We start from the raw sequence: 16,183 nt of genomic DNA on the forward strand, positions 1-16,183 counted from the left end.
CCGATTTAACAATATATATTAATGAAATAGACTCAATGGTCAACGTACCAATATAAAAAATTTTTGTACTACTACAGATAAACAATTGAATACCTTAGTTGCGCCCATAAAACATAAACGAAAAATTTCCCCGGATTTTTGAAAATGTAAAGAAAAAAACTTAAATGTAACAGAAATATATGAAAAATAAAATCACCTTATTTTGTATCAAAATTCTTTACTTTCAACCACGATGTCCATATAATGTTAACAACGATCACTAGACTCAGAGTAAATCAAATAAGGCATAACTCCACAGTAAGCTTATCTATTCTCAATTACAATAAAAATGAAATAACGTTGAAAATTGGAGAAAACCCAATAACTTTTAAAAATGTATTTTTAAGAGATTCATGTAAATCATCAGATTCAATTGATGAATCAACAAGTCAAAAATTGTTCACTACAGCAGAAGGAGCAACAAACTTATCAATCATAGAACAACCACAAATTGAAGACGGAGGAGAAGAACCAACTTTGAAAGTTCAATGGGATAATGATGGTAAAAAAGTAAATTCAACTTATCCATTATCATTTTTATTGAAACATTCAACTGCTAAAAATAACAGGGTTGGTAAGTTTTTCGATAATGACAGAATAATATGGGATAAACACGAGTTAGAATCAAATTTATCGTCTATAAATCATAACTACAAAGATTTTTTAAATAATGAAGAGACATTTTTCAAAGCATTACATAACTTAAATAGGTATGGATTATGTTTCATCAATAATATTCCAATCCCAGAGCTAACCGAGATGAATGACTCGAACACCAACCAATGGCCAGTTGCTAATATTGCCAGAAAATTTGGTTACATAAAACCAACATTCTATGGATCGTTATTTGATGTTAAAAATTTGAAAAAGCAAGCCAAAAATATTGCATACACCAACACGTTCTTACCATTACATATGGACTTGTTATACTATGAATCACCACCAGGTTTACAAATGTTACATGCTATACAGAATTCAACTTTAGGTGGTGAGAATATCTTTTGTGATTCTTTCTTGGCTGCTGAGTATGTTAGACAGAAAGATCCAAAAGCTTATGAAGCATTAACCAAAATTCCTATTACCTATCATTATGATAACAATAATGAGTATTATTATTACAAGAGACCTTTGGTAATAGAAGATAATTCAATAACAAATGATAAATTCCCCAAAATTCACGCTATAAATTATTCACCACCATTTCAAGGTCCATTTGAAATAGGTACTGTGAAGGAAACCAATACAACAGAGTATGAAATGTTTGATGATTTCATTCGTGGTTTCAAATTATTTGAGTCAGCTATAAATGATCCTCAAAATCAATATGAACTAAAATTACCTGAAGGAACTTGTGTTATATTTGAAAACAGAAGAACTTTACATTCAAGAAATGAATTTAATGATTCAAACGGCGGTGATAGATGGTTAATGGGTACCTATGTTGATGGTGATAGCTTTAGATCTAAATTACGTATAGGTTATAGAAATTTTGGATAAACATTAGAATCTAAACAATTTGTGTATAATTATACATTACTTTTTATTTATATAGCTAAAATTATTTATCAGCTTTTCATTTTAGTAGTTGTAGCTGTTGTAAGTACGATTTTGAGTTGGCATTTGTCTTTGTTGTTCTGATTTGTAAACTTGTTTGAAACCATTACATAATTGCATCATATTATTATAATGGAAGTTTCTTAACGAGTAACCTTCTGGTTCAGTTTTAACATGCCATGTTGTAATTGGAGTTTTGACATTAACTTTAAATAACAACAAGAAATTACCAGGATTTCTATGATCGTAACAGAATACGTATGCAGAATTTTTTGGGTTTGCCTTTGTATAAGATTCTAACCATTCGTTAACCTCTGATATACTACCATCTTTAAACTTAGTATGACGAACCATATTGTCGACATTTTTGGACATTGTTTGAATATGTTGGAAAATTAATTGATCTAAATCTTGATATTTTTTACCATCAACATAATATTCCTTAAATCTTCCTTTGGTTTTTTCTTCAATTGATAAATGTTGAAATAAGTTTGTACCAACCTTCCAAGTTATAGTTAAAAAATTTGGACCTTTTGATGATGGACGAATTATACAGTCCCCTAAATTTTGTGGTGCTAAATATTCTTCGGCTTGTTTGTAATTGAAATTACGGTACAATGGATGTTGAATATTTCTAATGTTTGCTTGTTTAGCTTTTTCTTTCGCCCTTTCCTTCATCCAATCTTCTTCCTCAGCTCTTAAGTCCCATTTACCACCTTCTTTTCTAAATTTGGGTATCGATGCTCTTCTTATATCTTCTTTTAATAAACTCATAACGGCACCCAAAGTATCATAATAAAATTCTAATACGACAGCTTGGACAACTTGACCTTGTTGTAAATCCTGATCTCTTGGTATTCTATCTTCTTCAACATTACCTTGTATTAATGATGAAGTTACAACTTTAGCCCATTTAATTCTTGCTTGTGGGTCATGGAAGTTTTTACCAACTTTGACTATAGTAACTGGAACAACAGCTCCAACACCGAAAGTTTCTTTTGTTTCACCTGTTAACATATGGAAATATTCTTGATTATCCAAAATTTTGAAATGTCTTCTTATATCAATATAGTTATTGACTAATTCTTCTTTGATCATTTGTAAAGTTGCAAATTTCTTTTTACCCATTTTATTTTCAATTTGTCTACCAAAATCAATAAGATTTAAATCATCAACTTTTTCAACACCTTCTCTATATAATTGTTGAACAACACCGCCTTTTTCCTCCATATCTTGAATATCTTCTTCATCTAATTCTATTGCATCCGCTGCGACTTTTCTAGCTAATTCATAGTCTTCTGGATGGATTCTAGTTGCGTCTAAAAGTTCGATTGATTGTGAGCTTACATTAGCAGCATCATCAGCAGGAATATTGAAAAATGATGCACAATTCATAAATATAGTTCCAGGTGTTAAATCCAGAACAACTAAATCACTTCTTGTGGCGAGCGTGGAGTTTAAGTTATTAACAATATTTCTTACTAATCCTGATGCTTTACGTGGACCCAATCCAGCAATGAAAGGTAATAATTTAGCAACATTAGGATCACGAACTGCAACATTAATCTCAACACCAGTCATATTTATAATATCAACAAATGCAGATTCTAATGCTTCTTTGACCAAATCAATTGGTATAAGTTTTTGATGTTCGTGAAATGTTAGTGATAGAATATCATCACCTAATGAAACATACTCCAAAATCGGGTTTTGTATATAATGAGCTACTCCAATAACATACTTTACAATTGTTGCCTTGTCTGGATAATCAATTTTAGCAGCACTTGAATTTTGATATAATCTTGCAGTTTCATCTTGACCCCAAATAACATTCACAAGTGGTGGATGTTCAACATTTAAGTCGTGTGTATTCGCAGTTATTCCATTTTCTTCAACGAATTTCTTTACTGTATCAAACAATCTTTTACTGTTAATATTAAATCCTGAAATGGTAATAACATCTGCTTTATCGGCATGTAAATTATGATCAAAAAATTCTTTTAATTCACCCATAAAACTTTCAGCACTTTCAGAATCTCGAATTGGATTAAACTCAGATTTGAAGAAAGCTTGAGCTTTACCATTGTCTTTAACAAATGCACCAACAACGGCATCAAACTGATCACCTTTACCAAAAGTCAAAGCCAATACGTTCGGTTTAGTACCTTTATCATATCCAAATGGTGTAAAAGGAGCTTGATCAATTTTACTCAATATTTTAGCTCTAACTTCCAGTGCTATTAATCTTTCACATTCACGCCTTAAATCTTCTTTTGTATTTTGAGAAACCATTGCACATAATTTTTGAAATGCTATCCTTAAAACAAGTTCTCTTTCTTTATTCCATTTGTCTGAATTTTCTGATAAACCATCTGATTTTAAACAATTAAAAATAGCCTGGAACCAACTTTCGAAATCTCTTGTTTCAACTTTAATAATTGCTAAACCGAGTCTTTCTGCTTCTAGCATTCTTAAGAATACATCTGGTTTTTGAACAAGTTCAGCTGGTGATCTATTAATCGCATATTTAATATCGGCAAAAGGACTATAATGATCTATTGCAGTTTTACCTTTTTCAGTTAACGCTACACTTATTGAACCAACTGATTTGTATGTGTTTCTAACTTCATGTCTGAGTTTTGGATTATGAAAAATTTCTTCAGCAAAAGTACGTCTAATTGCATCTCTTGCTGTTTTTTCCTCTTTAAACAATACATCTGCATCATCAACTAGTCTATCAATGATAAATTCAGGTGATTCTGTGGAATCATCAGTGGCATGGATTCTATATGATGCTTGGAAATTGTTAAAACTTTGATCTTGAACATTTTCACCAAATTGTTTTGCTGTAATACCATATTCTCTGACCCCATCATACAAAATATTTGATTTGATTCTATCATAAAGTGCATATTTTGAATGTTTTTTACCTTTGACTTTGGAATTTTCTTCTTCATTAGAATCAGATTCTTTGTTACTTAATTCTCGAATTTGTTGAGCGTATGTAAATTGAATGTAATCATGAATATCTTGAACTGCAACCATAGTGTTCAATGACTTTATATCCATTGTTAAATCATCATGTAAATCTAAAGCTTGAATTAATTTCTCTATATTTAATCTTTTTTCATAAAGTGAATGATATTCAATATCTAATTTCACAATTCTCCATAAATCATCTTCAAATAATAATTTATGCACACTACTACTTACACCACCTTCTGCATTATCAACTATATGGGAATACAACAAATTATCACGACGATGAGACCAAATAAATGGAACTTCTAAAGAATCCCTTGATACAAATTCAACAACTTTACCAACACATTCCTTAAAAGGTTCTTCTAAAAATGTACCTAAAATACCAGGTCTTTCACCCAACATTATATTTGCAACCCATTGTTTTTCTAAATCCAATTCTTCATCATCAAGATCAATATAATCTAAAGCTGCACGGAATCTTTGATATCTTTCGGGTATATCAATAATACGAATCATGTTATCTTCTTCTGTCAACATCCTATCTTTCAACTCTGAATGTTCAAACACTTCATCTAACGTAGTTGGTTCATCATTACCAGCACCAGCATCTTCCAATTCTTGTGCTTCTAAAGCCCATTCATATTCATTACCATCACCAAAAGCTTCAAATAATTCTTGTAAACTTTTTCTATCAACATTTGATAATCTAGAGTCAATCCCTGATTTTCTTTTCTTCAATCTTTGACGTTCTTCTTGACGTGCTCTTTTTGTTTCTTCGTCATCATCAGAAAATTCATCATCTTCAATAAAATCATCCACGTCTTCTTCGTCAACAACGTCACGATGACTTGATTGTCTATTTCCAAGATCCCTATCTTGTAAATCATCTTCTCCCAAATCATCTGCCTCTTCATCCGCAAAAATGTCATCTACTCCTTGTCTAACTTTTCTTTGACGTTCTTGTTCTCGAGAACTAGCATCTTCATCTTCAATATCTTCATCATTATCTGTTCGTCTTTTCAAACGCTTAAATTTATTGCCTTGATTTGATGGTTTTATCCCAGAGTTTTCTAAAAGTAATTCTAAATCATCCTCGTCTAACGCATCATTAGTTTCTTCTCTATCACCTTCAGTTTCTGGTTCTCTTCTTCTTTTCTTGTGTCTTCTTCTCTTTTTAGTTTCTATTTCTTCCTCATCATCATCGACAATGAAACCAGCTCGTACTTTTTGAATTTCTTCTTCATTGTCGTCATCATCATCTTCTTCGGAAGAATCTGTGACTGAATCATTACGCAAATCATCACCTTCACCTTCAGATCCTGAAAGATCATCGGCTTCATTTCTTATTTCATTTTCTTCCCTTTCCATTTTTTGTTTAATTGATAGTATGAGGCTAAGATTAATGCAAAGATTGAAAAAATGCAGATAAATCTATATGACCAGTATTCGTTTTAAATTGTGATGGAATGCTGTTGATTGACTTACGGGTAATATAACTTAAGTTCTGAATCAAGATTTAATGGATTTAATGACAAATGAAAATGTAGTGACTAAATTGATATGAAAATTCACGTTGAACGACAAAAGTGGATGGCAAAGTATAATCCTCGAGTAAATAGATGGCCGGATATACACGCTGTAATAAAACTTGATTCGTTTTTTCGAATAAATGAAAGGAAATTAAAACAAATGAATGATTAACTTTTTTTAAATCAAAATTGTAATATTCAATTTAACCTATAATAATATACAAAATTTTGGGTAGACAAATAAGTAATTTGTTGGTTGATTGGTTGATTGAAATTACTAATGATGAATATGGTGTTTGATATAAGGTTGGTTGATTTTGTCTTGGTTGTAAAAAATATATTTTATTTTTTTCAAATTTTTTCGATACATGAAATATTACGCAAATATGCATATTTCTGCGCGAAATCTGGAATACATCAACGATTTTAAATGTCCAGAATATATAGTATTCATCGAAAGAAGAGGTATAGGATAAGACTCGCGAAAAGGTTTAGAATTAGATCCACTAGGAGCTAAAAATCAACCAATTAATATTGTACAAAAAAAAAAACCTCCAATTTATTATATAGTGATATCTACTAAAAACTCCCAAATTTTTGATAAACTTCAACAGAACTAAAAAACTCCCAATCTTTTAATGAACTTCACTTGCAGATGATAATGGTCGTCGCTAAAATAGCTTTATTCGAATGAAAACTTTTTTTTCTATCTCAAATAATTTTCAAACTATTCATTGGTATTGCCTATTCAACTTCATATTAAACTGCTTATTTTTTTCATTGATATAATTTCCAACATCCTCATCGTCATCCAATCTTTCTCTCTTTTTCTTATTAAATTTCCTATCTTTTGATTCCTTCATCAATCTACTCATTTCTTCTTTAGTACTTTTACTTGTAACATTGCTAGCGCCTTCCAGTTGTAGTTCCTTTTGTAATCTGTAAGCATCCTTGTCAATTTCGATTGCGTTGATTTCCTTATAATAAGACGATTCAGCTAATTTATTTTGATCTTGTATTCCAGTATTTGCTTTTCTTTGTTGTTTCTCATGCCATCTTTCACATTCTTTAATTGTATATTCCATTAATTTTTCTTTCTCACTCAAATCATCTCTTAAATCCAATGTTGAGCCAACTGAGCCATTATTTGAACGTGCATAACTTAATTCTTGTTGTCTTAAATCTTTTGATACTTCTAACTTATTTAAACGAATTGTTTCTTGTCTTTTCGATTTCAAATCTTCAAACTTTGAAAGCAACAAATCAAGCTGTGTGTTGGGTGTAGTTTCTGCAAGACTTGACATGTTACGCATGTTATATTAATGACATATTACGGTAATCGAATACTGATATAAATTTTAATCTACAGTATTTGGTATTAATTGTAAAGAATAAGCATTTCCTTGTAATCTTGTCGCTACCAACATGGCTTAGGAGTTTAAACACCGAAAGTATAACTTTAATGTTTCATATTTAAATACTAAACAACAACAGGATGAATTGTAGTTCAATATGATTCGTTGAGCTTTTTGAACCAATCTATTAATCTTTGAATTGTGATAACAGCCTTTGTTAATAATCCGAGACGGAGGAGCTTTCGATATATAATAATTTTTCTCTTATCAAGTTGATCTAAGCCATGTAAGAATCCATAGTCTGTTCTTTGACACGGCATCAATTTTCATAGATTTAATGAACTATACATATTCACATAAGTGAAAGGGATTGACGATAATTTTTCTTATCATAGTCAAATGCCGAGACGGTATTTGATCTACAAATACAAAGGTAATAGGTCTTATGGTAATAACCTTATCAAAAAGATCTATAAATTTTAATAATTAAAGTATTTTCGGAATAGTAAATTTATGCGGATCGAGAATTGGTTTCAAAACCATATAAATTGTTTCAATGATTCCCTTTTTTCCACCAACACCTGATTTTTACAATTGATTACCTTAACAACTAATCAACCTTTTAGTTAACGTTATAATCGGTGCCATTACATTTCAATAATTACATCATGGTTGAACAATCAAAAGAAGAAAAATTCCATCAATATATATTAAATTTGCCACAAGATAAAAAAGATGCGGTAAAAGGTAAACCAACTGAAGTGTTAAAACTTATTGATGAATATCCAGAATGGTTTATGAATATAGGTCCTGATAAAGGAGCATTTATTGTTAAAGAAATTGTCAAGAAACAACCAAAAATAATGATAGAAATGGGAGGATATATAGGTTATTCAGCAGTGTTATTTGCAAGTCAATTAATAGCTGATCCAGAAGCTAAATATTACAGTTTTGAGGCCAGTCATGAATTTGCTAAGATTGCTCAAGATGTAATTGATCTAGCAGGATTGACTAAAAAAGTCGAAATAATTGTGGGTAAAGCATCATATACATTGGTTGATTTCAAGGAAAGATTGAAAAAATCATCATCATATACACCAATTGATTTTGTTTTCATTGATCATGATAAAAATAGTTATGTACCTGATCTTTGTCTTTGTGAAAAATTAAATTTTATTGCACCAGGTACAGTTATTGCGGCTGATAATTTATATTCAGCTCCAGAATATAAAGAATACGTTAGACTTTCACCAGAAGAGAAAAAAAGATATCCTGGAAGATGGAATATCATCTATGAAACAAAATCTCATGAGTTCGAATTAAGAGGTGGTCATAAAGATGCTGTTGAACTTACAAAATGTATTGACTACTTATCTGGGTAATTACATGGGTTATGTTAATGAATAAATATTACAAAGTACATAAGCTATAATGTAAATTTGATGAATTGTTTCAAATGGTATACATTAACTCTCTTGACTTCATCATCTAATTGTTTTCATTAAAAGATCATATGTCAAAATAGGCAACCCAACAACATTGTAATAATCTCCAATCATGTCATTGAACAATAGACATCCTAATTGTTGATATTTGAACCCACCAGCTACTTCCAAACCTTCTTCACTCTCGATATATGCATTTATTATGTCATGATTGTTTGGTTTAAATCTGAGTTTTGTCGTTGAATGATCAAAATATTCGGTAATATTATCATTGACAATTTTTATAGTAGTTAATGCAGATATGACCTCAAGAACTGGATGTTCAACATAATAATCGAAAAACTTCTTCTGTTCTGACTTCGTAATTGGTTTCTCAAATATTTTACCATTGGATGTAACAACGGTATCACAAGTAAGTATGATTGTATTGTTGTGGTTATACTGCTCTTTATAAACTTCAAGCAAAGCTTCTGCTTTATGTTTACTTGTTAATTGAACATATTCTAATGGTGATTTATCATGTTTTTCTAAATCTTCAGCAAAATTTGAACCAATTGATATGAATTCATTAATTCCCAAATTATTCTGTAGTATTTCTTGTCTCCTTGGCGATGTTGAACCTAATATAAATTGATAATTCTTTAGTTTTTGGTTTAAATCTGTATCAAACATTTTGTGTATATTTATAATAATCAAGTTGCTTTTTTTTTTACTTAAATTTCAAGTTCTATTGATCAAATCAAGATATTGATCTACGAAATCTAATCACACGACAGCCACTAAATACAATTCCATGTTTAATTTGCATATCTATTCATAATGAAACTTCTATATAAAGAAAATCCAAGAACATTAGCATTATATTCAGAAACTTATAGTTTAACTTTTCGATCCTTAACTAAAAAACAATCAGATTCACCACCAAAACCAATTGTTAATTTAGAATTAGTGCCCAATACTCAGATTTCCAAAGAAGATGGATTTAAAACGTTATTAAAAAGAGAAGTCTTTGGATGTTTAGGTTTAATATATGTTGACGATCAAATATTTTTAGCAGTAATAACTGGTGCGTTAACAAAAGTTGCAACGCCAATTGCACATGAAACAGTTGATAAAATATATTCAGTTGATTTTGTTTCATTGAATAACAATGAATGGGATTTTGTAGAACTAGATAACCAAGGATACCCTGTACTCACAGCTGAAGAAATGGAAGATGAAAGATATAATCGTACACTACATCCATGTTTTGAGTTTAGAAAGTTATTATCTAATGGTTCATTTTATTATTCAAATGATTTTGATTTAACATCAACTTTACAAACTAGAGGTATTGATGAACATATGGAGAATTTAAACCATTATCAACCTCAATATATGTGGAATTCATTTTTAATGGATGAAATGATTAAATATAGATCCAATTTGGACACTCATAATCAATTAATATTGGATGATAATAAATTCTTAACAACTGTCATAAGAGGGTTTGCTAAAACTGTTCCAGTGGGAAGTCAAGATTCGATAAGTATAATATCAAAACAATCATGGAAAAGAGCGGGGACTAGATATAATACACGAGGTATTGATGATAACGGTGCTGTTGCAAATTTCGTTGAAACGGAATTCATTTATAATAATCCATCAAAATCTCACATTTTCACATACACACAAGTAAGAGGTTCCGTACCGACATTTTGGGAACAAGATTCAAGTTTGATAAATCCAAAAATTACATTAACTAGATCACTAGAGGCTACTCAGCCAGTTTTTAATAAACATTTTGCAGAACTTAACGAATCATATGGAGTTTGTCATATTGTGGATTTACTATCTAAAACCAAATCTGCTGAGGTTCAAGTATCAAATAGATATAAACAACTATATAATCACTGTGATAGGAAAAACGAAATTGATTATACTGCATTTGATTTCCATGCTGAAACAAAACAAGCTGGTGGTTTTGCTGGTGCAACCAAACTTTTACCATTTTTATATGATTCAATGCAACAATTTGGATTTTTTTCATATGATTTGAAAAATGAAGAAGTTATAACAAGACAAGATGGTGTCTTCAGAGTGAATTGTTTGGATTGTCTTGATCGTACGAATCTAATAGAACAAGTTATATCAAGAACTGTTTTGGAGAACATTATAAAAAACCAATCAGAATCGTATGCTAATCATGGTCGAGATTTTGCATCTTTGGAAAGTATTATACAAAGACATAATGCATTATGGGCTGATAATGGTGATGCAATTTCACAAATTTATACTGGTACAAATGCTTTAAAATCATCTTTTTCAAGATCAGGTAAAATGAATTTTGCAGGTGCTTTATCCGATGTTACTAAATCTGTTTCTAGATTATATCAGAATACTTTTGTTGATGGTAAAAAACAATCTACGATTGACTTGTTATTGGGTGTTGCTGGTAGATACTCCAAAAAGGTTAAGATTTTTGATCCGGCCAGCGAATATGTTAGTTCCAAATTAAAACAACATTCTCATTTATTTTCTACTGAGGAAAATATCACAATATTTACAGGTACTTACAATGTCAACGCATTAGAGCCGTCAAATAGAGTTGACTTAACATCTTGGTTATTCCCACCTGAAAATGAGATTACTCCGGATATTTATGCAATTGGGTTTCAAGAATTAATAGAATTAAATGCTGGCTCAATATTAAATGCTGATGTTTCAAAACCTCTCAAGTGGGCAGCAATACTAAATGAACAATTAAACTCACAAAGAGAACAATATGCATTATTACGTACTGAATCAATAGCATCAATGTCATTATTTTTATTTGTTAAAAAATCGTCAGTACAGTATGTTACTCAAGTATCTGGTGCTTCTAAAAAAACTGGATTAGGTGGTATGACTGCTAATAAAGGTGCATGTGGTGTTAGATTTGAGTTTGGTGCTACTTCATTTGCATTAATTACATCACATTTAGCTGCTGGTACCACTGCAACTATAGAACGATTTAATGATTATACTACAATTATGCAAGGTATGACATTTACAAGAAATTATTCAATTCAAGATCATGATCATGTAATTTGGTTTGGTGATTTAAATTATAGAATCAATATGTCCAATGCTGATTGTCGTGATTTAATAGAAAGGGGAGCATTTGATGATTTGTTAAGAAGTGATCAATTGAATTTAGAAAGAAGAGATAAAGGAGCATTTAATGAGTTCAATGAAGGTATTGTATTATTTTATCCAACTTATAAATTTGATAAAGGTACATCTGATTATGATACTACCGAAAAACAAAGAGTTCCTTCATGGACTGATAGAATTTTATTTTTAAGTACAAAGAGGAAAAGAAATGACTTGACTCAATTAAATTATAATTCAGTAATGGATATGCTTTTAAGTGATCACAAACCTGTATATGCTACATTTAAATCAAAAGTAGAGTTTATTGATAAAACTAAAAAGACAACATTGGCGAAAGGTTATTATGATGAATATAGAAAAGAACACGGTAATGAATATGATTTAGTTTCAATTGCTTCAACTACTCCATCAATATCATCGTTAACACATAATGATAATTTCACTAATGATACTTTAACAGAGTTAAATTTATTAGATGATTTTGATGCGAATGCTCCCAGATTACCAAGTAGACCTAATCCAAATGGTACTGCACCAAAAAGAGTTCCACCTCCACCAGCAAGTAGGAAAACAACTACAGATCAATCATCAACCACTTCAACAACCTCACCACATCCTAGAAAATTACCACCACCACCAGATCAATATGTGAATGGAAATGATAATCAACCAAAACCACCACCGTCAAGAAAAACCAACTCATCAACAACAGTGGAAGCACCATCTCCAGTCAAAATACCTTTTGGATTTTCATCATCACCATTAATTCCAAGTAGATCAAACCTGGCTTCATCATCACCAATTGGATCACCGGCACCAAAACCAATAAATGCCATAAGTGCAAGATCAAATGATACTACTTCTACAACATCTTTGAAACCAATGATACCTTCAAAACCTTCGGGTTTATCATCATCAAAATTAAAAACAGTAAGTACAGAAGAGTTAGAAAAGAAAACATCTAGTGAAAGTGTTGAAGATAAAAAGAAAGAAAATGGTAAACCATCACCTCCAATATCTCGTAATATGAGAAATATGTCTGATTGGCAACCATTAGTACCTAAATAAATATTTTATAGAAATTTAAATATTATAGAATTCGTAATAACTAAAATTCTATTTTTAAAACTTGTAATATTTTTGTAGGGGCTTATCAAACGTACAAAAATCTAAAAATTAGTATGTGGTACTTTAATATAGACCAAAAAATTTGTTGCAAATTTAAATTATTAATATAGCCAGAGTTTTTACACTTTACAACCAAATTTAGATCACAAGACAAATTAATTAGTATATATATATATTCCTTCGAAAGTCCAATATAATTAATCTTAGTTTTTGCAATGAATTGGATATAATGAATTCAACTTTGGATGAGCTACATAAAGTAACATCCATAGATAGTGGTGATGATAGTGGAAACAACAATTTAAATTCAAGATCATCATTTGATAATCCAGGATTATTAAAAAAAATTTCGTCACCGATTATATCTGATTTACCCAACATTTTCAGTAATTTAAGATCTAATGAAGAAATTAAATCAAATGGATCAAGTAATGGTAAAAGTTTTTTGAAAAAGATTATAAGTGGTAATAGTAGATCAAACGATAATTTAAATGAAGTACCAAATGGACAATATTCTGAATTAGATAGACTTATAAACTCAACTAACCCTAGTGGTGAAGATGTTTTGGAATTACATCCTGATATTTCAAAATCAATTGGTCATGTTAAAATTCCTCATATATTCGATACAGAAGGTATGCCATTGTTGAAAATATCACATAAATCTAAAAAGAGAATTCTACTTTATATTGATCCTACTAAATTTATATTCAGTTGGAAATTAGCAGCTACTACAATGTTACAAAGTAGTAGAATCTCATCACAAAGAATTCATGAATTTACACTAGATGATATTAAACTTTTTTATACTCAACAACAAGGTTCAAATTATAGAGAAGAATTAAGAATCTCCAAAGAGTTTGAAAATAAATGGATGACTGTTATATATTACAACCAAAAAAAGGGCAATTTAAAGATGCTACATCTAATAGCTGATACTGAACATGATTTCAAAAAATTGAGTTCAACTATCATGAATTTGAAAGAGTTGAGATATCATCTAGCTAAAGATTTTTTAGTTGATTTGAAAGATTTAAATGAAGCTCATATTAAATTGATTTTGAATCGAGATGAATCTCAAAAGCAAATTCGGGAATCATTAACTTTTAATGATATTTTAAAGTATGCCAAGAGATTAAATATAAATATTAATAAAAAGTATTTGGAGTCAATATATAATCAAGTATGTGAATCAGATGCAGGTTTAAATTTTGATCTATTCAAGACGTTTGTTTCTATACTAAAACAAAGAGATGATTTACATCAAATTTGGAAAATTCAATCAGATTCAAATCCTAATGGGATCACTTTTAACAATTTTAAGTATTTTTATAAAAAAATACAACATGAAACTGGAGATGAAGATACAATGCAATTGATATTTGACAGATTTCAAGTAGGTGGATATTGGTCGATCGATGAATTGAATAACTATTTATTGTCAAGTTTTTGTAATCCAATTATAAATGTTGAATCCGAAAATTATTTTACTTACCCACTAACTGATTACTTTATATCATCATCACATAACACTTATTTAACGGGAAGACAAGTTGTTGGTGATTCCTCGATTGATGGATATGTTAGAGCTTTACAAAGAGGGTGTAGATGTATTGAAATTGACGTATGGGATGGACCAGATGAGGAAATTGGTGAAGAATCAGAACCTGTTGTTAATCATGGTAGAACGTTTACAAGATCAATAAAGTTCTCAAATGTCATTAAAACGATTCAAAAATTTGCATTTATTACAACTCCATATCCATTAATTATAAGTTTAGAAATTAATTGCTCTTCATCATATCAATTAAAAGTGGTTTCCATTTTGAAAGAAACTTTGGGAACAAGTATGATAACTTCACCAGTAAATAATCAATCTATATTGCCATCACCTGAGGAAATGAAACATAAATTTTTGATAAAAGCTAAAAAGACAAGTCCATTTAGTAATTTAATTGAAACAGAAGGTGGAAGTTATACTACTTCTACTACATCCACCACAACTTCATTCAGTGAAGATAATGGATCTTCAAAATCAAGTACAAATTCAGCTTTTAGTTTCAAGAAAAAATCAAAAGTTCCTAAAATAATAGATCAATTAAGTGATTTAGGAATATATATTCAAGGTATAAAATTTAGAAATTTTTCATTACCAGAATCTAAGATATACAATCATTGTTTTTCATTAAGTGAAAAAACAGTAGATAAAATGTTAAAAGATGAAGTTAAAAAAACATCATTAGATAAACATAATAGAAAATATTTTGTAAGAGTTTACCCATCAAAAATGAGATTAAAGTCAACAAATTTTAATCCTATAATTTACTGGGAACATGGTGTTCAAATGGTTGCAACAAATTGGCAAACTTATGACTTAGGTCAACAATTGAATGAAGCTATGTTTGAAGGTGTTAATAAGAATGGGTATGTTTTGAAACCTCCAGAGTTACGTAAACCAATTATAAAAAGTTCTAAATTTTACAAATTATTGAAACCTGAACATGACAAAATTAAATTTAATTTTACTATTATTAGTGCTCATCAATTACCCAAACCCAAAGATGTTTTAGATGATATTATAAATCCTTTTGTTTCATTTGAAATTATTGGTGTTGATTCAATAAAATGGGATTCTCCATCTATGTCACAACAAACTACATCACTTGTATTAGATAATGGATTTAACCCAATTTGGAATGAAAAATTTAGTGGAATTATAAATGGATCAAAAGATTTTGTGTTTGTGAAATTTATTGTAAATTCTGTTGTATCAGATAAATCAGAAATTCAACCATTAGCACTTTTAGTTATAAAATTAAACTATTTAAAGCAAGGTTATAGATATTTATTTCTCAATGATTTATTTGGAGAACAATTGGTATATTCTTCATTATTTGTTAAAATATCTTATGAATTTGTATAACACTAAAATTAACGATGAGATGAAACAGATTAAATATTTTTTTTTTTTTTTTTGTAACTAATATCTCTTTAACTACTATAACACCTTAAA

The 16,183-nt window shown here is 29.7% G+C and overlaps 7 protein-coding genes across 7 annotated transcripts; 4 read left to right on the forward strand and 3 right to left on the reverse strand. All coding sequences in view use genetic code 12, as the record gives it.

Moving 5' to 3' along the window:
• Positions 1-243: 243 nt before the first annotated feature.
• KGF54_005604 (uncharacterized protein) lies at positions 244-1,536 on the forward strand (the record flags this gene model as incomplete). The annotated part of the gene is made up of 1 exon (XM_051766419.1): positions 244-1,536. The coding sequence occupies one exon, from the start codon at positions 244-246 to the stop codon at positions 1,534-1,536; it is 1,293 nt and encodes a 430-aa protein (XP_051617377.1).
• Positions 1,537-1,617: 81 nt separating this feature from the next.
• Positions 1,618-5,946, reverse strand: SPT6 (chromatin-remodeling histone chaperone; the record flags this gene model as incomplete). Its single annotated transcript, XM_051766420.1, has 1 exon — positions 1,618-5,946. One exon carries the CDS (start codon positions 5,944-5,946, stop codon positions 1,618-1,620), a length of 4,329 nt encoding a protein of 1,442 aa, XP_051617378.1.
• An 892-nt stretch (positions 5,947-6,838) lies between these two features.
• Positions 6,839-7,420, reverse strand: KGF54_005606 (uncharacterized protein; the record flags this gene model as incomplete). The annotated part of the gene is made up of 1 exon (XM_051766421.1): positions 6,839-7,420. One exon carries the CDS (start codon positions 7,418-7,420, stop codon positions 6,839-6,841), a length of 582 nt encoding a protein of 193 aa, XP_051617379.1.
• A 710-nt stretch (positions 7,421-8,130) lies between these two features.
• KGF54_005607 (uncharacterized protein) lies at positions 8,131-8,844 on the forward strand (the record flags this gene model as incomplete). The annotated part of the gene is made up of 1 exon (XM_051766422.1): positions 8,131-8,844. One exon carries the CDS (start codon positions 8,131-8,133, stop codon positions 8,842-8,844), a length of 714 nt encoding a protein of 237 aa, XP_051617380.1.
• Positions 8,845-8,946: 102 nt separating this feature from the next.
• On the reverse strand, positions 8,947-9,579 carry KGF54_005608 (nucleotide diphosphatase; the record flags this gene model as incomplete). The annotated part of the gene is made up of 1 exon (XM_051766424.1): positions 8,947-9,579. The coding sequence occupies one exon, from the start codon at positions 9,577-9,579 to the stop codon at positions 8,947-8,949; it is 633 nt and encodes a 210-aa protein (XP_051617381.1).
• Positions 9,580-9,726: 147 nt separating this feature from the next.
• Positions 9,727-13,110, forward strand: KGF54_005609 (phosphatidylinositol-3-/phosphoinositide 5-phosphatase; the record flags this gene model as incomplete). The annotated part of the gene is made up of 1 exon (XM_051766425.1): positions 9,727-13,110. One exon carries the CDS (start codon positions 9,727-9,729, stop codon positions 13,108-13,110), a length of 3,384 nt encoding a protein of 1,127 aa, XP_051617382.1.
• Positions 13,111-13,399: 289 nt separating this feature from the next.
• PLC1 (phosphatidylinositol phospholipase C) lies at positions 13,400-16,093 on the forward strand (the record flags this gene model as incomplete). Its single annotated transcript, XM_051766426.1, has 1 exon — positions 13,400-16,093. One exon carries the CDS (start codon positions 13,400-13,402, stop codon positions 16,091-16,093), a length of 2,694 nt encoding a protein of 897 aa, XP_051617383.1.
• Positions 16,094-16,183: the final 90 nt, after the last annotated feature.

The sequence above is a fragment of the Candida jiufengensis genome, assembly GCF_024610255.1.
Source record: "Candida jiufengensis strain CBS 10846 chromosome Unknown scaffold10, whole genome shotgun sequence".
Taxonomy (NCBI): Eukaryota; Fungi; Ascomycota; class Pichiomycetes; order Serinales; family Debaryomycetaceae; genus Lodderomyces; species Lodderomyces jiufengensis.